This window comes from Malania oleifera, chromosome 6 (assembly GCF_029873635.1).
Source record: "Malania oleifera isolate guangnan ecotype guangnan chromosome 6, ASM2987363v1, whole genome shotgun sequence".
Taxonomy (NCBI): Eukaryota; Viridiplantae; Streptophyta; class Magnoliopsida; order Santalales; family Ximeniaceae; genus Malania; species Malania oleifera.
In genome coordinates, this window is record NC_080422.1 from 43,352,608 (window position 1) to 43,378,575 (window position 25,968).

Consider the following 25,968-nt stretch of genomic DNA (forward strand, 5'->3'; position numbering starts at 1 on the left):
GGATTTGGTTTTTAAAAAAATTTATAATTGTATTATATTTTTAACAATTAATTTTAAATAATTTCGGTTAAAATCGGTTAACCGAATTACCCGAATGGGCAATTCGGTCGGGGTCGGTTCGGTGTCCTTCGCTAATTCGGTCGGTTCGGTTAATGGTTTATATTAACCGAATTTTTCGGTTAATTCGGTTAATTACCCGAATTTAATCGAGCCGACCGTTTGCTCACCCCTAGTTAGACATGCTCAAGGCATGTAATGAGAAGTAAACCATATCTTTTGTTCTAACTCTTCCCACCTCTACTAGGATTTGAATTTGAAACCCCTAATTTGCTAAGTGGAATAGCCTACATTAGGGTAATATTGCCTAAAAGTTAAACGCCGTCTAATCCTTTTAAATTATTTTCTAATTCCTCTCCTTTCTTCCGTCACTTATAATAATTAAATCCCTAATGTTATTTAGGTTAAAATGCAGGTGCCTACTAAACAACCTTAGCCATCATTTTTTTTTAATAAAAAATCTCATCTTTTAGAAGTTAAGTATTTTATTTATATATTTTAATTTAATAATATGGCTTCTACTACTAATTTTTTTTTTTTTGCTATGTTATTTAAAAATTGCTAATTGAACCTATATTCACCATAACATATATATGTTTTGTAAATGATGGAGGAAGGGCAATCTGGTAATTTGGGGGAGCAGAAACTCAAAACACTTTTTTCGCGGCTTTCTGGTCTGGTGAGGTCTTTGCTTCTGACAATATTCTCTGTACGGGGAAAACCCCTCCATCAGTCTCGTGCTGCCTCGTCCTGTTCCTCTGTAGCTCCCTAGGGTTTCGTGCTCATCAAAACCCCAAAACCCATTTCTCAAATTCCAAATCTTGGAACGCTAATTAATCCCACCAGAAATACATCACCTACGCTTTTTGTATACATAATTTGTCAAATACTCCCATTTTTTATTGGAAAATGAAAATCTTCCCATTTATTGCTCGTAATCACGCATTTTGCATTCCCCATATGCACTCTCTTGTTTTTGTCCCCCCCTCTCTTTCTCAGTCGTCCTTCACTCTCTCTCTCCCTCCCGTTTTCTTCTCAATCTATGTCTCTTTTCTAGGGTTCTCTTTTTCCCACTCCCTTTCAGAGATCACCTGATTTTGTCTTCCCCAGGTTTCTGGGTTTTGTGTGTGCTTTTGTGGTGCTCAGAGATGGGATTTTGATGAGAGATCCCTGATGTTTTCCTCACTGCGACTTGCTGCTTGAGGCATACCAAAATGTTTATCTTTTAGTTCACTGCAAGTTCCGTAAGCAAGCTTTGCCGCAGGGAATGTGGTTTCTGCTGCAGGAAATGTGGTCTGATGAACCTGTTTCTGTATATTTTTTCCACTAGAAAACGAAGTTTTAGTTGAAACTATGAACGAATATATTTTTCTTACTGCTTTTAGCTCTCTAGAATTTGTGGGCATTCCTCATTTTTTCTTAGAACAGCTTATTTGAGCTTCTGAAGTCTCAGATCAGTACTTTATTTTTGTTGTGCCTTTAGATTTCTCTGAGATTCCTGATGGATTCTCCAGGATTCCTAGTGCTTATTTTGTACATTTGGACCTGAAAAGCTTCGTTCAGTTCTTTTTGGATTTGAAGAAAAAGCTGTATTCCTGGAATAAGAATAAACAAGTAGCGTTCTGTTGTGGTATATCAACTGGGACTCGGAAAAAAATCAATCTTTCTGTACGAGGCTGAGCCAGAAAGAACTCTAAACGTCGGTTGTTCGGCATTAGAAAAACTTATTTGCTGAAACCATAAGTTTAGGATGGATTTCCTGAAAGTGAAAAAGCTTAGAAAAGCTAGAAGACAAAACCTGGAACAAGAATCAGAGGATAAGGCTGTGCCACAGCCAGAGAAACTGAAAAATGAAAATGGCGGTGATGAGAGCAAATCATCGAAGGCTAATCCTGCTTCTGAAATGGAGGAAGATGAAGACGATGATGAATTTTTCACGAATGAGGTGAAAAAAAGGCTGAAGGAGCTGAGAAGGAACAGTTTTATGGTGCTGATCCCAGAGGAGTCTTGTCCGGAAGATGAGGATGATGAAGAGGAAGGGGAAACAAGCTCGAGTGAGTGGAGGGACATAGAAGCCGATGGTCGGCAGCCATGGTGTGGCTTTGATGGTGTATATGACAAATACTGTGAGCGGATGCTGTTCTTTGATAAGATGAGTGCTCAGCAGCTAAAAGAAGCTGGTATACATTATTATGATCTTGTCTGTGGCATGCTCCCTGCGATTCTACACATGTTGTTGCATCTCCATTCAAATTTGTTTATTTATTTATACATGTAGTTATGTTTTATGGGTTTTTTTTAGAAATGGATCTTTATTACCACCATCCCCAACTATTTTAACTCTCGTGCTAGGTGTTAGGGGCTAATATTTTCATTGCCATTGATACTGTTACCTTCCTTTATATTTGCTGATGCTGCTGATTTGCCTTTCTTTCTTTCCCAATATTTTGTGCATAGTTCATTTTTTTCACTTGCTGTAGATCAGAGAACTAACAATACAATTATACAACCCTTGTTCTGGGAATTGATGTGCGAAGCTGAATTAATTGGCCAATCAGGTGACATGCTGAAAGCTGGTAGTGAAATTGGTTCTTAGATTGTTGATAATTGATGAGTTCTGAGCTAGAAAAAACATTTAGGTTTCTTAAAATTTGTTGGTAATGGAGTTGCTAGTTTGTAATTGTAACCTTATTTTTATTACTTTTTTTAACAAAATCTTTGTTCAGTTGAAAATTGAATTCTAGAAAAAAAAAAAAAAACTCCTGATCTCCTCTAATATTCAAGTTAATTTTGTTTCTGTTGTTACTTCTATATAAATATTGCTTTCAAGGTTGATGTTGTAAGGATTTTCCCAATTGTAGTTTTTTGTTTATTGTTTTTTAACCTTTAAATAGAGTTTAGGCATTTATATTCAACGCATCCAGGGGAGGGACTGCTGATGCTCAAGTGCATTGTACGGATGCATGGGGAGCTTATCTATAAGAAAATAATACTCATAAATTGTTGAGTGAAAAAAATGAATATCAGCAGTCTTAATAATCTTGACAAAAAGGGAATATTGTTGTCAGTCAACTGACTACTTTTCATGCTTCTCATGGAAGGATCTGGTCGTGAGGTCTCTGGTCTGCCATAATCAGTTTGTTCAGGCTTATCAGCTACTAATTTATGTGAGAAGGAGAGATGAGAACTGTTAATAAAAGACACCTTCATTTTGATCAATTTTTTCTTGGCTTCTGTACAAATGTTCTTTGTTTTTATTACAAAGTTTAATGCTATCCTCTGAAAGCTAATTTTGAATTACATGGAAATGGGGTGAAAAGTCACATTTATTTTTGGTCCAATTTCATGTCTGGATCATTTCTCGCATGGGTTAATTGTACTCTGGGGGCTTTTTGTACAGGTTATTGTTTGGAACCCCACGAATGTTGCCTCTGGAATGTTGGATGCCCATATTTGGAAACTTGTGGGAATCCTACATCATAGTATCTTAGATTCCCTGCAAGATTTCCTGAAAACATTAGGACTCACTTCTCTTGTTGGTAATCTTGAAATCCCACGGGAATCTAAATGGAACAAAAATATTCCTACTATTCATCTCTCTTGGACAGAATTTCTCCTTTTTGTGCACTATTATTAAGACTGTATTATTGTTATTATTACACATTTAAGGGGGCATTCTAAAAATCCTATTGAAATAACATTAGATTGCCATGTTATGTCAAGCACCATATATGCTATATTCCTAGGAATCTAATGAGTGAACTAAGCAAAAAAATTCCTCCCATGGATAGTAATCCTATTTCCAGGTATAAGATGCCTAGGGAAGTGATTCTATTCCAGGGGAAGGCGTTCCAGATTATCTGAGTCAAACACCCTGTAGGGACTCACAAGGTTTTAGTCTTCATGTATGTTGGTCTGCTGATCATATATTCTGAGTTGGCATGTAGTTATATTTGTTGATGGTGAGTTTTTATGCTTTCTTCATATGCAGTAAATTTGTTCTTCTGTGGCCCCCATAAATTCATTGGATCTGGGTTCATTGCTCCCCTTTTGGGTTTTCCCAACTTCATGCTTTGCTTTTCCTGCATCCATTTTAAGATTCATGTGCAATTATCATTGTTGAACTTCTTAAGGTTCTACTGTGTAATTACAGGCTCCCAGACTAGTACTCCTACTCCATCACCAAGATCTACATCAAAAAAGCTAACTTCTCCTTTTCGCTGCCTGTCACTGAAAAAGATTGAAGAACCTGAAGAAGAAATGGAGCATCTCCAGCAGTCGGAGAATGATCATCGGGATGATCTTGAAACAGCATATGTAGCCCAATTGTGCTTGACTTGGGAGGCACTTAACTGCCAATACACTCAATTGAGTCAGAAAGTGGCGTGCCACCCTGAAAATGCCGCCTGTTATAATCACAGTGCTCAACAGTTTCAGCAATTTCAGGTTTTGTTGCAAAGATTTATTGAAAATGAACCTTTTGAGCTGGGTATTAGGGCAGAAATCTATGCTCGAACAAGAAATTCCTTGCCAAAACTGCTTCAGGTTCCAATTGTACAAGGTATATTCTTGTATAATAGGATAACTAGTATCAATTGGAAAATTTGAGTTTACTTCATCTCTCTTTAAGATTTTTGGATAGAATGTTTCTTTAAACTATGAAAGCTTGGAATGAAAAGGCAGTTTGTTTTTGGATCAAGAGCTGTTGCTTATTTTTCTACATGATTTGAAGCTTGTGTCTTTGTGCTTGTTCTGTAATGTTGTTTGTTTATTCATAATTTTAGGGTCAGATCATAACGAGGCAGAAGAAGAGGAGTCTGATATGCTGGTCCATGCCCCGGATCTAGTTAGAATAATTGAGAGCTCGATTCTTACTTTCCATCTTTTTGTTAAGGCAGACAAGAACAAATCAAGAAGTGTGGTTCTTAATTTATTTGGAGGCCAGAATCAGATTGCTACCCCCCTTCAGCTGATTCAGTCTTTTCTTGAGAAGGTATGGTCAATTATTCATCTTTTAATCGCCTGTTGAAGTTTATGGTTTATTCACCTATCATCCTTGTGTTTTTATGTCTCTGGGGGTGTTATGTTGCTACTTTTTGTCTGCTTTTTAACTATAATTGCACCCTGTTATTATTGATTGATTGCTCTATAAAAGTTTACCGATTGTTTGCTGCCACATTCTTTTCCTGGAATCCTTTTACCTCTAGTATTTGTGTTTGTGGGCCTTGGCACACACAGCAAGGGTGCTTAGGAAGGCAAATGGCATTGAAGAGGAGCTGCAGTTACACGATGTCCATTGATAGCAATGCATGTCAAGATGTTTCTTCCTTGCTTTAAAACAATGCACTGCATCACTTGGTAATGCTAATTATAGTTTTTAAGAAATTTTTTGGGGTAATTGGCAGCCGGTAGAGGGGGGAGGGAGGTGGACTAAACTTGGAAATGAAGTGACTTGGTATACAAGCCAAGTAAACCTAAAGGACAAGTCAAATTAGTATTTGGAAGTGGGGCGGGAGACTACCGGCAGGAGCAGATAGAGGTTGTGTGGGGGTAATTGCTCCTATTGATCTTTCAGCAATCTTTGTAGCACACTCATTACATATACATGGCTTTATCTGACATAATTTGAACAAAATATTATTTTATAAGTTTTATGTCGCAATTATTTAATGTAATCATGAGAAAGCCTGAGAAATTAATTAGAAATTCTCAAAAATAATATTTTTAATTATACACATCACTTTCAGTGAATTTATAGTGTCGTGCATAAATTCATTTAGAAAAATGTTTGACTACTTGCTTGTATTTTTTTAGTTAAAATTATTTTATAGGCATACAGTTATGCAATAAATAAATCAATTAATTTTTTAATAAGAGAAAAGAATTATATTTACACTGGAACCAAGAGGTACAAAGAAGGGAGGACAGGAAGTCCTCCCAAGAAAGTGAAATACAGCCAAAAATTTACAGAAGTAATCACAGAAGCGCTGCCTGCCAATCCATAACAAGATCAGGCAGTGGAAAATCCCTAAAAAATCCAAAACAGTGGACCTACATGGGCTAAAAAGACAGCCCTATCGCACCACAAGACGGAGGAAGTTATGCCATCTTTGAATGTTCTCGTATTTCTTTTGACTTCAAGCATCCACTAAATAGCAAGCACTGCACCATGCCCAAGCACTTCTCCTTTGCTGCTCTTACCTAAACCCTAGTAATTCATGAGCAAAAATTTGCCCACCACCCAAAGAGGCAACCAAGCTTCATCAAAACAAGAGAAAAGGGCACTACAAAGATGGGTAGCAACCCTATACGTAAGGAAAGGGTGAGCATTTGTTTCATTGGATTCACGACACATCATACACATCTCAGGCATGAGAGTCATGTAAAGCCTTTTGATTTAAAGCAAATCATGCCTGTTAATCCTATCCAAAGTCACCATCCAAATAAAGGTTTGAATCTTGAATGGCACTGCAAATGATGTGGCTTCAAGGAAACAAGTTGGCCATGGAAGATTTGAGGAGGTGAAGAAAAAGTCTTGACAAATTACCTGCCAAGACTCTCATCATTGCTCTTAGATGTAACAAAATGATTCAATGTGTTGCTGTTATAATTTGTTGAGCTTGATGACAACCTTGACTTCTTGAAAAAGAGCGAACAAAGAGAGCTTGAAGGACCCAAGGTGTACATCAGGGTATCTCTCTGATGCTTAACTCATGGACTAGGGAGTAAAGGAAAATGACAACAATATAGACATGTCTTACCTCCCATCTAGGGCCCCTTTTTATAGTAATAGCGACCTTCTTGGTATTAATACCACTTGTCCTTAACTCAATGGGAGTTATGGGAGTGATATCCTTTTATTTTCTTTAATCTATTTAGGGGATGTTGATCTTTTATTAGCGCCCCCGTAATCTCCTTGAGTTATATTTCAGGAAACGACCCTTGGTCTCGTTAGATATTTTATGCACTATCAATTGCCCCCACTCATGAGCCTTGAAATTGTTTTTTAGTCTTTGGAGTAATTTGCATTTTTTAAAATTATTCATCATATCTATCGTTTCAATATTTGAGTCATTAGGGAGAGAGGTCGAGCTGCCGAGTCCCTCTATCGAGCTATTGGACATTGCGGAGCAGAATTAAGACACTTGAATTCTTTTTTTCCTTCTTAAAATAATTATGTCCGAGTTGACCTAAATTAACCGAGCAGGCATTGCCTTGGCCGAGCAGGCTTTCTTTTAACTTTTTGAAACAATTATGGTCAAGTAGGCCTATTTGAACCAAGCAGCATCTGCTTTTTTTCTTTTTGATTTTTTGGTGGCCATTTCAAGCATATGGAATTCAAGCTGAGCAACATGTCCTTGAGTACTTATTGCTGAACTGACCAAAACCACTTCAATCTGAGCAGAATTTTCCAAGCAAGCCATTCTCCACCCAAATGGCCCAGCACTTCATGCACACATTTGATGCATCATGTGCATTGGCTATTATCATATGTACATCCATAGTAGTTAAAAGTGTGCCTAGGCGTGAGGCGCAGAGAGGTGAGGAGTCCAGCGCCTCATCCCAGGCGAGGCGAAGGTACTTGTAAGAGTCGCAAGAAGGCGCGATGAGGCGCAGAGGGGCTCCAGGCGATGTGAGTCGTGCCTTGAACTTTTTGAAAAATAAAGAAATAACCAGAGCAGAAGGAGCCTTAGCCCTAATTCGACTCGAACCAATAGGAGCCAGCACGAAACCCTTCTTCTTCAACCCTTCGAAGCCCCACGACCCTTCGGGAGTTAGTCTTCCACATTTTGAACCAGCAGGAGCCTAGTTCGTCTACGAGCCTTCGAACCAGCAGCATGAGATCATCTTTGACATTTCGAACTAGCCGGAGCCCCCGCAAGCTCCTATTTGAGTCTTCAAACCACCTAGAGCCCTTCGCGAGCTCACCTTCCAGCCTTCGAACCAGCAGAAGTGTCTCTTCCAGCCTTCTAACTAGCAGTGTGAGTTCGTCTTCGACATTTCGAACTAGCAGGAGCCCTCGCAAGCTCGTCTTCAATCGTTCGAACCACCAAGGGCCCTTTGCAAGCTCGTCTTCTAGCCTTCGACCCTTCGTAAGCGGTTAGTTCTTCTTTTTCTTCTTCTTCTTCTTTCTTCTTCTTCTTCTTCTTCTTCTTCTGCAGTTCTTCTTTTTCATTTCTTCTTCTTCTTCAGTTCTTTTTCTTTTTCAGTTCTGCTGCTTCTTTTTCATTTTTTCTTCACTTCTGCTGCCTCCTGCTGGCTGCTTCTTATAATATTAACTTGCATTAAGCCTCCAAGTTAATATTATGTAATGTGTAATTAATAATGTAGTTTAATGCAAGTTTATACTTTATAATTAATACTTAACCTATTTTACTGCATTTTGCTCCTGTTTTGTAAATTGTTTGGAAATACAGGGTACAAACTTTACATTATTCTGAAATATAGAAATAGGTAACATTTTTATTTATTTATTGAATTTGGCTGTTTTTTTCTTGTACTCTTGTTTTTTGATATTGAAGATGCTTTTGGGCTTTCTGCCTGGCAATTTTATTTCATTTCTAATTTTAAGCTTGAAATTTTGCATGCGTAATTACTTATGTTGAACTATGTTTGTTTCACTTGGTACTTGGTTGTCATAATTACTATTGAATATTTTGGCATTTTAAATTCTAATATAACTATTGATGTGTTTTTATATCAATTACCCACCAAATAGGCATTGTACACAATTTTAATAATTGGTGAGGCGCGCATCTTCACCTCGCGCCTCGGTGCCAAGTACCCTATGCGCCTTTGAGTCTTTGACTAGTATCTATACATTGATCCAATTGGCGAAGCTATATGTGTGTGTGTATATATATACAATGACATGCAATCTTGTGTCCAAATTTTGTCACCAGGTGGGCCCATGTAATCCAAGTCAACAAATTAGTCTTTCCAATCAATGAATAAGACTCCAAATCTTTCAGTTCCATTTTAAACCAAGTAGCAATTTGTAACATGTTGCTTCGGGCTTTTATTTTTATCGAGCCGAGCAGACATCTCCTCCCTCACTAAGTTGATCAGTTTGTTTTTACATAGTTGAGCAGATAGGCATCCCCCTTTTGAAGCCAAGCTGGTTTTCTTCTTCTTCTCTTTTTTTCTTTATTTGGAAGTCCATCTATTGAACATGAGTGGGGCTTGCTTGTTAATATGAGTAGGGTTCATCAGTCTTAAGAGCAAAGCTCATTTGTCAAATAATAGGAGCATTAGTTGCATTACACATCTGTTAAGAATTATTAGCACTACTCATCCATTGAGTGGGCATTTCCTATCTATCAACCGTATGAGCATTGTTCATCTGCTCAGCTATGTGGACATTGCCCATCTATCAAATGGCATGACATTACTAATTTGTTGAGTTATGTGGGCATTGTCCATTTATCAAGCGATATGAGCATTTCTCATCTGTTGAGTTAAATGGACATTGCCCATTTGTCAAGTGATATGAGCATTGCTCATCTGTTGAGTTATATGGGCTTTTATCCATTGTCATATGATATGAGCATTGCTCATTTTTCGAGAGATGGGCATTGCTCATTTATCAAGTAGTATGGGAATTGTCCATATGTTAAGTGATATGAGCATTGTTTATTTGTTGAGCTAGTTGTGCAGCCTTTTTGGGTTATTCATTGAAATACATTTCTCTGCATTTATATATCACTAAAAAGAGAATACCTCATATAATCTAGTTACTTGATATACATATGTCAATGACCCTTTATATTCTTTAAACTCGACAATGCTACCATGGCTATCAAGTTGCTTGTTATGTTTTAATATAGAATATTGGTTATATATTTAGAATATTGGCAAGAAATCATCTAATGTTAAGTTCCTTGCTTACCTAACTTCTTTGGAACCAAGAAGCTTGCAGTTTGGGGTTGATCAAGTTGCCCCTCATTCCCACTCTTTCTTTTTCGGTTATAAGTTTTGTCACAAGGGAAGCAAAGTTACCATAGATGCACCAAATTGTTGATGTCAAAAATCAAATTCGATCTTCGCGTCTACAATATGTGACAATTACTTGTAGCCAATAAGGAAAAAGGAGCTTGGGAGACTCTCGGTAGTCTCTAGGGCCCTTCTTAGATGCACAAGTTAGGACCAAGGAATAACAATGGGCCATAATATGGAGAGTGCATGATTGGGAGATTGTGAGATGTCTTACCTCCACCCTAAAGTCCCATTTTATAGTGGCTAAAAACTTTCTCATGATAATATCTAATACCCTTAACTCAAAGGGAGTTACCTTTGTTCTCTCTCTTTACTCGGGAGTTATGAGCCCTTTTAGTACCTTGAGTCACATCTCAGGGTGCCTTTTGGTCTCCTTATTGCATATATTTTGTGTATAATCACAATGTATTGTGTAAAATGGTCAATTCGACAACCTCTCTGCCATTGAGGTTCCTAAAGAAGTAGTAATCTCACGAGTGAGATCCCCTCTTAGAAGAAAGAAAGGTGCTGATTGGTGCATTATGAGCGAGGATAGCTTATACTAGTGTGGAACCAACAATTTGAATGAACCTTCTCCCACCTAAGGATTCTTTGAGAATAAGCTATTATCATTACCCACTTAATGGGTGAGCAAAAAGAAATGACTAGCAACTTGAGACAAGAACTTCTATGGGCTGGCATGAGAAACATAACCACTTACTCTAGAGTCCCACCCATTTCAATGTATTCCATACTTTTTAATTACCTTGTGCCATAAGGAGTTGACATTTAAGGGAACCTCCACAACCATTTTCCCATGAAAACAATGTTTTTGGAAGTGACATTCCCAATTCCCATCCCCTCTTTGGATTTTGTTCTCATGATAATCTCCCAACTAACAAGGTCATCTATCCTAGTTTTCCTAGAACTCAACCAAAGAAAGTCAGCATTGTCCCATCTAGAATCTTGGCCATGCTCTCGGGCACCTTAAAAAGAGAAAGTAAATTGGAATGTTAGAGAGAGCTACACTAATAAGTGTGATATGACCCTCTTAAGGAAAAGTACCTCATTTTCCACCCCCAACCGTTTCCCAACTCTATTAGTCATAGGGTCCCAAGAAGCCATGTAATTGGGATTTCCTCCAAAGGCATGCCAAGATGGGTGAGTGGCCCCTTCATAATAGCTCATCTTGCCATGGCCTTAAACCCATCCAAAATCATGCTACCCGCATTGATGCTTGTGACCCTACTCTTAGACAAGTCAACTTTCAAGCTTGAAATTCTTTTGAAAATATTTAACAAAATGAGGGCCTTCTGGAATTTCTTGACATTGACCTCGAGGAACATCATGGCATCACCTGCGAATTGGAGATGAGATAACTCTGCCTTCTCCCAGCCAACCGAAAGCCTCCCAACCATAGCCTTTGTCCTGAGGACATCTGCTGCCCAGGTAAATGAAAAAAGAGACCACGGATGTCCTTACTTAAGCCTTCAGTAGACTCTAAACCACTCTTTCGGTTGCCTATTGACAATAGCAAAATATTTGTCGAGCTTAGGTGCTTTTTATCCATATTCTCCACACTCCTTTGAATCCTTTCCTACACATGTAACACATCACAAAATCTAGGAATACCCTGTTCACTCTATTATACACCTTCTCAAAGTCCAACTTGAAGATAAAATCCCTTTTGCCCCTCACATCCTCCACCACCTTATTGGCCGCTAGATTGGCATCCATGATTTCTATATCTTTAATGAAGGCAGACTGATCTGTGGACACCATCTCTCCCAAAACCTCTCTAAGTCTCTTACATTAGACTTTTTTGACAAAATCTTATATGGGGCCAATGACCAGGCCGATAGGCCTAAAATCCCTCACCCTCAAGAATCTTTCCTTCTTAGGGATGAGAGTTAAAGAAGTAGAATTCACACCCTTACCCACAACCCCAAGCAACAATGAGTTACAGATACATCTAGTGGACATTATTTATTATGGGTCAGAAGTTTGTATTTATTCTTTTCCCTTGGAACAATAAATCTATATATACAAAATATGCATCCATTAACACTTACTCTACATCTGGTTTGCAAAATAAAATTGGCATAGGGATGGAATAAAGTCTGGAATAGAATGCAAATAGGAATGCAATCAATGCCAAAATGCTGTTATTGCATTTGGTTATATGCATGGAATGATTGTCAAAATCACAATTTCCATTCCTTTTTGGTGCCTGGATTCCTTATTGATGACAGGAATAGAATGAAAATTTATTACTTAATAGATTTTTACAATATTTTAAGAACATTTGACTAAACCTCAATTTTAGTAGTTTTTATTATTCTAAAAAATCTTAAAACTAAATCATCAATATCTTTTCTTTTGAGAGTAGCCTTATTCAAATGGTATTTATTCAAATAATTTTCCTATTGTAATGAAAACAGCATAAATAATTGGAATAATTCAAGCAAAATTCGTAAATAACTTTAGAATTATAATTAATTTTAAAAAATAATTATATTCAACTAAATTTATTTAGAAAACTTGGATGCCATCCCCTTATAAGATTTAAGAATCCCACTTGAAAAAATCATGAATTGATTTACATTAATAATAATCTGCAAAAATTACTAATTTATTCTGCAAGGCAGAAAAATTGAGATCCAATCCATAACCCTAAAATAGAAAAATTGAGATCCAATTCGAAACTATCGTAATCATTACAGGAAGGGATCAAGGAACAAGAAAAAATTATGGTTTGAACTCCAAAAGTGAAAAACTGACAACATATTCAAAACTAATAAAGAAACAAATATATCTGAGTTATAGGTGGGATTGTATGAAATTTGAATGTCACTAATTCCTCTAAATACTGATTGCTGCACTTTTAGAATCTAATTTCTCTGTCTGTCTGTCTGTCTATCTATTTCTCTCTTTGTGCATGTGTGCATGTGCACGTGCATGTGTGGATATGATAATTTTTGACTGTTTTTGTTATGTTACTCTGGTAGTTCATTGAAAAATAAGTGTGCAATAGGTGAACTTAAGTATGTAATTTATGTTGCGTTTTTTATTTATTTATAATTTTGCCTTTTCTTTGGGCCAAAGACATTGATCTCTCTTGATGTTTGGTGAAAAAGACGGGGACCTCTCTTAAAGTTTCAAAATTTCTAGATCTTTCTTATTCCCTTCTTTTTGTACATTTTTTCTTCTTTAATGAAATCTCCTCTTTTTGCATTAAAAAGTCAAGTGCTACATAGAAATGTTGGATATACTAAGGAAAAATTTGTGTTGACTTGTTGCTGCCATAACATTCTTCTCTTCTGTCGTGTATGACAGAACTTTAAGAAACACGTAAATAAGTCCTGTCAATTTGTGTTAGAATTTTTGATAAAGGAGATCATAAATTTAAAAAAAAAAAGGATAATTGCACCAGTATTTTTAAATCAATATACTGACATTCAATAAAATCCCTTATTTTTTGTTAGAGAAATTTTCCAGTTTTGGCTTATAAGATGATATATGTGAATGACAATTTCTCATACTCTCTGTCCATTGGAATCCTTCAGTACAAGTTTTATGCACAACTACATTGAATGGCTACATGTAACAATTATTTGTTAGGTGAACCAGTGCTTAGTCAAATAGCATTGGATTCGGTAATTTTTATAAGGCAGCTATCTCATATTATGTCATATTTTATAGCTTTTGTAGTTGTTTGTGATCTACTGTGATTAGCAATCTCGTTTTATTACAGGCTGAAGTGGTATATTTGATACATATAATTGCTCATCGACACTGTACCCCCATTGTCCATTACCCATAATGAAATGTGCTATCTCTGGCAGTCCTCACATCCATCTAACCAACCCCTTTGTTGTGGATAGAATATAATAAAGATGATTGTGCATTGCCAAATGTGTGGATCTGAAGGAGGTAGTTATTTTTTGTCATGGAGTAGCTTGGTGGTAGTATATGGGTTGAAAACGCAATGGCAACAGCCATGGTTGCAAGCATAGGACAATAGCTTGAATAGCCCATTCCCAGTTCTTTGCCTCTTCTTGCTCCATTAGAGACCTAATGAACCTTGGCTACACGATGGGTGGTTGCCCGTTTCCCTCCCCACACCCCATCCCACTCCTAAGGTTCCAACCCGGACTTCTGATGTAGAAGCCCCAAGGTCTTCATTTTCTTTTATCTGGTACAAAACTTATTTTATTTTAAATGTAGTTGAGACTAATTTACTTAGACCTTGAAAAACTGCTATTGGTGATTCTAATTGTCAAATCTTAATAATTCTTTTATTTATTTTTGAAAAGAGAGCATTGCCTTCAGAATTTTCAATCTGTATTTTGTTATGGGGTTATTGACTAAGTAGAGTCCTAGTTTTTTTTTTTTAAATTAATTTTTATATTCACAAATCACAATGTGGTCCAAGATTTTTTTTTGGTTTCTAGAAAACAACTGAACTTTTTGGTAATTCATGGAGGCTTTGTAATGTTGGTTGAGGCTAAAGCTAGGAATAGTGGATGCATTGTGAACAGAGGTGCGCTTTGAGTTGTTGCAGCTGTAGGGTTGGTGATATGAGCTTGATATGGTGTTGGATGAGAAATTGAACATGAAAAGGAAATATGAAATGAGGATGAAGATAAGGATAAATTGGACATTATAAGAGTAGGTTTGATGATCATTTAACTTGGTGTGTATGTGTATATATATTTTAAAGATACTAGTACTTTTTTATTGAGGAAAAGTCACAAGAGAGGATGGGATATCCTCAAAAATAACAAAAGAAAGATCTAGTAAGGACCATATGCAACAATAATCAGAAAGCGCAGTGAGATCAGAGCAATATTATATCATGATGTTAAAGGATGCAAGTGTAATTTGCCCAATAAAGGTTGTGTTCTTAATATGAAGTGAAATCTTCCATGTTTACCACTTTGCTGGCATACAACAAAGGCTTACTTTGAGAATGCAATTACTCTTGTTTGAAGAGAAGCATATTTGCCAGTTGGCAGTAGTAGCTTTGTTTATGCTGCAAACTTTTTTGTTTTGGTCGTAATTTTATTTTGTTACTAAAACGGAGGAGGAAACTCAGTGTTCTAGGCTTCTCATTATGCCCAGGGGTACTGCTGCTGTTGTTACCTTTGTTTGGTACTCCGTGAGCTAGTCCCTCATTGTATTCATGCATTAAACTCAGGAATACATTTATTTGCTTAATATGATGTCTGGTCATAGTACAGTAAATATTTTAAGTGGGTCTGCTTGATCTGTGCTGTGTATGAATGATCTTTTAAATTTCATAGGAGATCCTGGTCCTTTATTTATAGTTTAACCCTTGAGAGTTTAATGACAGTACACCAGTTTCAAAATAGCGCGGTGTTTGGTAACAATGGAGGCAATAGATTTTTGCATATTTTGATACTTCAATGCTTGTATCGTGACAAAAAAATAGCCCTCCACTGATCAAACAAGCTGTGATCATCCTTTGAGCCTTTTTTAAACTTTATTTTTTCATTTTTTTTTTGTAATTTCAAAATCCATAATCCCATGCCTAAAAATGTCTGCCCCTTTGATGTGCAGAAAAAGATGAAACTGAAGGAACTGTGTAAAAAGAGGAAAGGAGGGAAAAAGAAATCATGGCCAGCAATGTCAGAGGAAGTGGATCTGTTGTTTGGCCTCATTGACATCAAAGTTTTGTCGAGGGTGCTGAGAATGGAAAGGATCAGCAAGGAGCAGTTGCTTTGGTGTGAAGAAAAGATTAACAATCTGGATTTAACCGAGGGGAAGCTGAAGAGAGACCCTTCTCCAGTACTTTTCCCTTGTTAATACCTCTTTGGAAAGATGGATTTACATTGTCTCGGCCGCCAAGAAGCTGCATGGGGATCCAGTTATTTTTTTAGGCTTTACAGTGACCAGACTTTGATATCCTCTAAACAACTGAAACATTAATCATGCTTTCGCTTGTATGATTTATAGGCAGCAAAATGGTTTGCTGAAGTGTTTATCTAATTCGCATTGTCGGTATGATTTTGTCATTTTGCTGGCAGATACCATTACCAGCTCTTTGACAAGCCATTTATATCTGCGTATTATATAAGCCTACTCATTGGGTTCCCGGAGAGAAGATGCATGTCTTGCTTAGTAGCTCTCTGTTTAATTGCAACAGTTAAACATCTGGTGGCATTGGGCCATAGAGTTTACTTGATTTGCGGACAATGGAATGTGCAGCTATATGGAATGTTTTTGTTAAATGAGTTGCAAGGCATCCAAAATTTAATTTTATTTTAAGAAAATTTCTTTTGGGAGAGCCATGAAATATTTTGGAAATTTATTTTAAATATTTTTTGTACATGCAATTTATCAAAGTAGGGGGCAATAAAAGAGTTTTTTCCATTTTTGATTTTATTAATAAAATATTAAATAATGGTTTGGTGAATTTTTTTTTATTTTTTTAAAAAAATTTTGATGCGTCTCAAATTTCGTTGGATGGTTAAGCAAGATTTTAAGCAAAATTTGTTGAACCATTCAGTGAGTTTTAATCGAGGAGGTGCCAACAAGTTTTACCGTGGTAACCAAAAATTGTTAGATGATCTAACAAGATTTCAAGCATTGTCTTTTTCAAAATGTACCTTTTTTTGACAAAAAAAGGTATATTTTTTATGTTGAAATTTTTTTTTTTAACCATTGTCATTGGCCCTCTTACTACACAATTACAAAAAAAGGTATATTTTTTATGTTGAAATTTTTTTTTTTTAACCATTGTCATTGGCCCTCTTACTACACAATTAAGAAAAAAAATATCAAAATGTTCTTAAAAAAGAAAAAAATTAATTAAGAATGTGCATATTCCTTTACCTTATTAAGTTAAAATAAAAAATATAATAAAAATTACTTACAAAAGTATTGCACTTGAATAACTTTTAAATTTTAATTAGGACTTTAATACATATTCACAGTACATTGAAATACTATAAAAATTTCGATAGTCTCCTCTTAAAATCGAGTATATTCGTCCATGCACTTGTTTAAAGAAAATATTTTTATTGGCAATTGATATCAATATGTCGCAACTTTCATACACCAATGTTGACATTCATAGTACGTTGAATTAATGTATAAATACTGGCAATCGATAACAGTATTTCACAACTTTCATACACATTCATAACATATCGAATTACTGTAAAAAATTTAGCAGTCTCCTCTTAAAATTAAGTATATCCATCCATGCACCTGGTCAAAGAAAACATTTTTCTTCGACATGCGATATCAGTATGTTCACAACTATCATTCACAATACGTTGAATTAATGTATAAATATCGACAATCGATAACAACATTTCACAACTTTCATATACAACTTTCATACACATTCATAGTACATTGAATAACTATAAAAAATTCGGCAGAATCTTCTCTTAAAATCGAGTATATCCATCCATGCACTTGTTCAAAGAAAACATTTTTCATTAGCAATCGATACCAGTATGTTCATAAATTTCATTCACAACTTTCATTCACAGTACGTTGAATTAATGTATAAATACCGGCAATCGATAATAGTATTTCACAACTTTCATACACAACTTTCATACACATTCATAGTACATCGAATAACAATAAAAATTTCAGTAAAGTTTTCTCTTAAAATTGAGTATATCCATCTATACACCTGTTCAAAGAAAACAATTTTCATCAGCAATCGATACCAATATGTTCACAAATTTCATTTACAACTTTCATTCATATATACATATTAGGGAACAACAAATAAACATCCCCAATTATATAGAAATAATGCAATGAGACTATACAAATGAAATCAAAAGAATCAGACTACTGTACAATACAATATACGGGTCAAGTACGTATACAACAAATCACTACTCAAGTGCCACATGGAGGTCGTCTCTGGTCTCGAGGTGGTGCCTTATGTGTCTGCCCTCTCCTTCCTAGTTATCTCCATCTGGTCTCCTGCCCCGTCATCGTCCTGTATGTCTATCACCTTTGCCCTGAGGTATTGCATCGTCATCATCCATATGAAGCGGATGGGGAGATGACTCATATAATGATGCTGGACGAGAACGAGGTGGCATGACTAGTGCATCCACGTCCTCCACATCTACACTGTCGTCCAATAGGAATGACATGGATGGGGTGGCAGCAGAGTCGGAAGGAGTATCTGCAGCATACGACTTGCTAGTGGATAGCCCCGCAATATCAGCTCCCGTCGAACATGCATAGGGTGATGACGAGCCAAACACGTACTCACTTTGTACAGCAGGCGGCTCAGTTAAGCGGCTCCGTGAACCACTAGATGCACGCAGAGCATGTCCTCCTTGTACTGGAGCTCCTCGACCTTCTCGTGCAAGCGAGTTAGGTCAAGGTACATGGGTCCATCGTCCGTCCTCATGGACAAGCGTTAGTGTAGCTCTCACCAATCCTTGTACTGTAGGATCTAAAGAGATTAGATCTACCTTATGCAATATGTTAGCCTGCACCATAGAACAAAATTTAGTTAGTACATTCACATCATAAAACACAACTAACATAAGCACAAGGTGTGGGTTAATGTCTACTTATGAGGTTCATATAGACAACGACGGTCTTGTTCATGAAGTGTCGTGTGATGGACCTATACCACCTTAAGTATGGGTCATCTGGACGCAAAGGACCATCCTCCAGCTCCTCTAGGATGATATGCTCTCTCTGATGCTCCCATGCAACCACATAGTTCCAATGGACAGTCGTACAATTAGTCACCCCTCGATTGCGTCCATCAATTGTATGGAGGTCGTGCGCATGTAGATGTACCCCCGATGTTGAGAAGGGTCGGGAATGCCCTTGCAATAGCCAAACTGCCGCAGAACTCGGTTATGGAGATATCACTTGACAATATAAAAGAGTATGAGTGGCACTCGGGTTACCCACAAGTCACTCTGACGGCATAATCGGTGGGTAAGTCGGTTATAACCTCATCAGTGTACGCCATATGAACTGCACATAAACAGAAGTAAAATTTAAGCGGACTCTACATATCTTGTACTTAGGTACTATGATTTGTTAGAATTTAAGCGGACTATACCTCATGCTCCCAGTGCATGTCCAATTTGATCTTGTACTAGGGCAACATATGTTGCGCAACTGACAGCGCCCTTATCTCATCCCTCCACCTGTACAAAATGAAAACGTAAATACTAGAATGTAACGAGCAATAAGTACTATGAAGTAGTATTCATAGTACTTAGTACAACTGCATTGTAACAGATGTTGTTACTAATCAGAATGCTAGTGGGACTCGGTTAACTAGACAATCGTCTTTGTCCCTATGAATCTGCAACACATCGAGGCGCGAAGGAGCTAGGGAGGGGCATTTCTCCTAGGCCTAATTCTTTATTAATCGTAGTGGACCGCATATCTCCCTCCTCGACGGGTGTGTGGCGCGGCACATCTCTCTGTACAGCCACGCCAAAGTTGTAGATCCCCAACTGTACGAGCGAGTCTATGTAAGGGTCCACTAATAGTGGTAGGAACATCAAATAGGCGTAATTGCCCGACAGGTTGCAAAATAGCATCCCACATATCAAACGCAAAATGTGGGTTTGTGCGTAGGATGCTACAATGTCAGCATCTGCATCTGTCGATAGATGACTAAACTCTTGTTATAGATACCGCATGCGGATGTGGGCACCCAGCATATCATTGTCAGGTGGCACAACTCCTAACAACTGCTAGCACATACGACGCAGTGCCTCTCATCTCTGCCAGTCTGCAACATTGTCTACTGGTTTGGTAGTATGACCAGTGACGGGCCTTCCGTAAATGGGCAGGCCGAACAATACCGCAACGTCCTGAAGCGTGATCGTCGCCTCACCATGTGGTAGGTGGAACATATGCATCTTCAGCCTCCATCGCTCCACAAAGGTTGTCACTAAATGCCAATCCAACTAGATATAACCAATACAGTAAATATAGTAAAATCCTATCTTGTGGATCCATCTAATGATGCAGTCATCCGCATCAAACAAGTGCTCGAGGAACTACGTGCCCCATTGGCAGTACTAGTAATCCACGTGACCCTCAGCCCATGCTTAGCTGGACCGGTGCTGCTCGTGCCCAGCGTCAACACGGAATGATCGGTCAGCCTTAGATTGATTCTGTAATATGGGAAAGTTGAATACAGTCATTGTATAAAAAAAAAAAAAAAAAATCTAAAGTAGTAACATTCGTAGACGTTATCAGTTAATGCGATAAGCCAGCTCCAACCCCAGGTTGGGTCCTTCTCGGACACCTTCTGCGGTTATTTCCTTCTTCACGACATATGTTGCCCATGTTCTTCTTCCTACCTTCCTTTGCGTCTATCTCATTACGTTGACGTGAGGTCTTAGGTCGACCGTTATGCCTAGCATACGCAGGATTTGCTTGCAATGTTGGCAACAAGGATGTTGACCAGTATGCCTCGTGCCTAATTGAGTTAAAATTGACTGCGTATGTCGCATAGTGTTTGACAATGCTGTAGCGGGGGTTAACAAACCTGACAGGGTTCAACCATGTCTCAGCACATGCAGCTAAAAAGTGGAAGCAGAGAAAACGTAAATCTTGCTACTTCCCATATGAGCATTCGCGTCCATTGATGCTCAAAGTTTGAATATTGTTTCCTTTATGTGATCTTTGTTGTGCGGTTGTGATGGTAAAGGTATCAGTGGACCTATTGAACGTCGTCACTCAATGTCCAATTGCCTTAAACTTCCCTCTTTCCATGGCTAGCGGTATATGTGAAGTAATCCATTTCCTCCAGCAATTGCCTTACGAGCAGCCTCCCTTAGGCTATTGAAATAATGTGTAATGCGATAAAATATTAGTTGCACAAGGGCCATTATTGGGAGGCTACGAGCTCCTTTCAGGACAACGTTGAAACATTTTACAAGGTTAGTGGTCATGTTCCCATTCCTTCATCCACCGTATTGGTACTGAGTCCACATATGAGGAGGGATCTAATAAAAAAATGACTTTGCTTGTTCCCCACCTTCAGCAATTATCCACTCCATCCATTTGTCAAATTTTCTTACTAGATGCTCCCTTCCTGCTCACTCTGTCATACACTTTAGATTGACACTTGCTACTTTTGTATTGAAGTTGCTGACCATGTCCCGAAGGCAAAATCGATGGTGGGCACGTGGTAGTTGCCAATCAGAAGTTCATTGCACCGTAACTAGAATGCCTAGATGCCTATTTGATATCAGGAAAATTTCGTTCCTATCGGTAATGGAACGAAGACAATATAGAAACCAATTCCATGTGTTGAGGCTTTTCTCTTGGACAATGGCAAATGCAAGTGGAAAAATTTTCCTATTTGCATCCGGTGATGTCGCAATTAGGATTTTACCTTTGTACTTACCATATAGGTGTGTCCCGTCTACATATATAACAAGAGGGCAATGACGAAAACCCTTAATGGATGCTACAAATGACCAAAATGCAGATACTAACATTGCGGTATTTTCGCATCTTGGAATAGGAGTCCACCTCCACTTAACTACAACACTAGGATTATATGCGCACATCGTTTCCATCCACTTCGAAAAAATTGATATGACATCTCCTAATTGCCGAAGACTTGGGTGTTTACCTTCTATTTGCCCAAACAAACCTTCTTATATGAGATCAAATAGCCGAAGCGATGATTTATGAATTCTTTCAATGTGGTGATTGATGTAGACTCATCTCCCCTACTTATATTCACTATCTCCCTAGCAATTAGGGACGATGTGATTTGGTTATGGTCCCGCGATAGCAGTTCATTCAAATACGTGTGCAGACCACCATATTGAGTGATTTCGAATAAATTGTGTCTCTTGCGAAACATTGCATGCAATCTCCATTCGTAATCAAACTCCTTACACTTAGCAACCCATAATAATGGGTTAGACTGCACAACATAGAAATCATGGTGGGTTCGATGATAAATCCGCACTGTAGCTATCAACTGGTCTTTTGACCCGAAGAACATCCCCTTACCCAACTCGGATGACTTATCCCAACGAGACACTTGTATAGAAAGCTCCTCTTCGCGTGACAAATCTACAATATCCATATCTATTTGAGCATACATTGGAGGTTCGTCCATAAACTGAGCGTTGTAGATGACATCCTTCATTTCACTCAAGGGGGGGGGGGTGGATTCACATCATCGGTGAAGTCATTTAACCCTTTAACGATTTCTAGCTCATACGTTTCTTCATCTTCTAAATTAATATCATTCGTAATATTCATCCCCTCGTCAAATGCAACGTTCGCAATCGCGAACAACGATCCTGAACCTTTAGTGGGATCTTTTGTGCTGCCTCCCTATTCATCCATGTGATAAACAAGGATTTCATACGTCGGTGGCTCAAACGACGATCCTGGGCCTTTATTCAAATCCAAAATAGACGTCCCACCAAACTCCACACTCATGTATGGTTAAATATAATTAGACGCATCCATTTCATAATGACGTGTTTGTTGGGTGTCTTCTTCCACTTCAGCCACATGTTTGGAAGACATCTCCGTTTGCCTATCTGCGACGACACCCATTTAAGGAATGGTTTCCACATATAAATGCACAGTTATATGTGTCACGCCTGAGTTATTTGCATCCAACACAATGTGCCAACCATAATCATATGTTATAGGAACAACCTCATAGAGTACTGTATCATTGAACCCGGTATAAGGTATCTTACAGTCACTTGCAATGCATATTGGTTTTGATCAATATGCAAATATTTGTATATCTTCATATACAATTTGTTTAATTTAGCTCTATTGACAACTCGAATTGCTCGAACAGGCTTAGTACTATAACTAACACCTTCTACTCCTGTGATAATTCCCCCCATATACAACAACACAGTCACCGGAGCACTACTTGAGCTTCGTGCCATTTAGATCGACCTTCAGGAAATAGTAAAGGCCTACAAAAAACAAAAATGTATATATTAGCACATGACATAGCACCTCGTTATTGTGTTTATTTGACTCATCATTAATATTTATTTTTTTAATTTTTAATTGTGTTGTAACAAAATTTTATATTTCCTAATTTTTATACAAAAAGAAACTATAATAAATTTAATCTTTTTTTTTTCTCGGATAAAATTGTTGATCCAAGTAGAAGCCTTGTTGATCCAATTTAATTTATGAGCATTATAAAATTAATTTTACCTTTTACGTTGTCTTATTTAGGTAAAATTAGTCTTCTTTCATTTAATCTGTTTTTTTATAGATTATAAAAAAATAATGTAGGAGGTAATTTTTTTTTTTATAACTAAAGAAGGGTGACACCTCTAATTATTTATTGATATACCCTCACTTTTGGCCGAGGAATACAGTGGTTACATTACAAGTATTGAGAGATTATAGAAAAAAAAAGACATTAAAGGCCCTCCAAAAACAATATCAACAACCAACCAAAATAGGACTACAAATCCAAACAAAGTTAAATAAGAAACAAATCTAAACAGGCCTAACAAAAACAAAATACTAAAATAAACTAAAATAAAAAAATCTAAACCAACAAAACAAAAATCGAGAGATTGAACTAATGGCGAAGGGAAGTGAGACTCAATCTATCTATCTAAAGGATACCTTTCCGAGAACGTGGTAAAAGATGTTGTTTTTCGTAAATGATATTGTTTCCCATTTTTCATTCTCTAGTGAGAAAATCAACTGCACTATTGCCTTCCCACATTATATGCTAATTGTAACTAACAAAGTCTTAAGTAAAACTACTTATTATACGTATAAAACCAAAAGGACACTATTTTTAATCTCCAAAACTTCAATTATATTTTTTAATAGTTTTTAATTTAAAAAAAAATAAAATTATAAAAAATGACATAATTTTTTCACGCATTTAAACAATTAATTTTATTTTAACTGCACACACACTTAACTAAAATTTTTGTTAACTTATAAACAGTTCAACATTCTAATTTTTTGGGTTTTTGCTTACCTGATTTAATGTCAACTGTTTCCAAAACTTGCAATGGTTCTAGGGCTATGTCTAATTTTGCTGCTCTCTTCAAGTTCAATCCTCCACGCCTCTCCCTCCCTGTGGTAAGGAGAACAGAATTTCAATTTCTTCTTCTTATTATTATTAAATCAAACCTAAGTTCTTTTCTTCTTATTATAATTTATGATTCTTTTTTTTGTGCATACACTAGTTTGGCCTAAGGGATTGTTGGGTATGTGAGTTGAGAATAATTCAAATATAAAATTTAAAACACCTAAATAGGACAAAGTGTAACTACCAAAATAAAATTAAATATAAAATTATTTAAAAATTTATCCAAATTCGTACAAAATTAAATTTAAAATCTAACCATCCAAACTTCTAACTAACAGAAAATTACCCAAGAACAATTACACATAAAATATATAACAAATTCAAATAAGTAAAATACGAAAAACATAATCAATCCTAACCTCAAATTGGGAGTTTCCGAATGAAGCTTCCAATCACAAAATTGAAGGTATGAAATACTAATTTATGAATCATACTAACAAATCTTTGAATCAAACTAATGAATCTTTGAATAAAACTAACAAATCTAAATGAAAAAATATAAGAGTTTCAGGGTAAGCAATATACATACCTCATATCCCTTTTTATACCTTCCTTCCCAACGTTCAGCAAGGCTACGAGCAACATTCGGTGAGTCCCTCCAATGGTCACTTGTTGCGAGTGTCCAATTGTCCGAAAAACTGCTGCTATTGTGCTCTGTTCTGCTCTGTCACTCTGCTGCTTGGGAGGAAAATGGGGGAGGAAGAACACTTCAAAAACCGAAGCAAAACTCGCTGAATGAGGCCGCCACGCATCAACCATTGACTTGTCCTAGTTGTTTAAAACTCGTTGGATGGTCTAGCGAGACTTGGGACGCATCAAAATGGAGAAAAAAGTTTCCACCAAATTGTTATTTAATATTTTATTTAAAAAAAAAAATGAAAAAAAAAAAACTTGCAATGCAAAGTTCAAAATATGGATCGACTCGTATATTTTTGAAATTCTTTGTCAATGAATAGTAATAAATATAAAAACATTTATATGTAATTAGATCATTAAAAATAAGTGATTTTTAAATAATGTTTTACACTTAAATTAAAAAAATGATATGAAATAAAGACATGCCAATATCCTATAAGAAATAAAAAATAATATTTGTCTCACTATGTTATCAAATCACAAGAAAATAACGTAATTCATTCTTAACTCAAGAATTTTTAATTACAACCTTGTGCTTTATTTTAAACATTTCAAATACAATAATTAAATATAGAGCAAGAGATACTAACCTGCTTTCGAGTTTAGCAAAATAATGTTGATCTTTCTTAAAATTTTAAAATCTCAGTAATCTCCCTTAAGGTTTCAAAACTCTCATAGATTTCTTGTGGCATTTAATTTTGGGATACTTACACTTCTTAGTATTGTCTTTTTCACAAAATATAAGAGAGATTATTATTTTTTTGATAAATCTCAATAAAGGTCCATAAAATTTTTAAAATTTTAGAGAATGCTCTAAGTTTTTTTGAAACCTCAGGAGAGGTCATTGTCTTCTTATCAAACCTTAAAAAATTCAAAGTTTTTTGCCAGTAAATATAATCGGTGTTAATGTATCACTTGTTATTTTTTCTTTTTTTTATTGGACACACAATTACTTTTACAAAACTGCCTTAACACCAAAAGGGCACTCAAAAAAATATTAGAACATAAGTCGACTATAATTTTTATGCATATACTATTGAAGAACATGTTAGGTGTGCACATGAAATAACATCTACAGTTATTGTAAAAAACACATCCTAGTCACACATTCCTAGAATGTCCAAGAATTTTTAAGGTTTTCCCTAGACATCTCAGTGGCATATACACGAAATATAATCATGTGTAGT

General features: G+C 36.6%; 1 protein-coding gene across 1 annotated transcript; it reads left to right on the forward strand.

Moving 5' to 3' along the window:
• The first annotated feature begins 779 nt into the window (after nucleotides 1-779).
• LOC131158065 (uncharacterized) lies at nucleotides 780-16,156 on the forward strand. The gene is made up of 4 exons (XM_058112626.1): nucleotides 780-2,237; nucleotides 4,211-4,618; nucleotides 4,842-5,050; nucleotides 15,616-16,156. Exons 1-4 carry the CDS (start codon nucleotides 1,808-1,810, stop codon nucleotides 15,859-15,861), a joined length of 1,293 nt encoding a protein of 430 aa, XP_057968609.1. The 5' UTR covers nucleotides 780-1,807; the 3' UTR covers nucleotides 15,862-16,156.
• The last annotated feature ends 9,812 nt before the right edge of the window (nucleotides 16,157-25,968 follow it).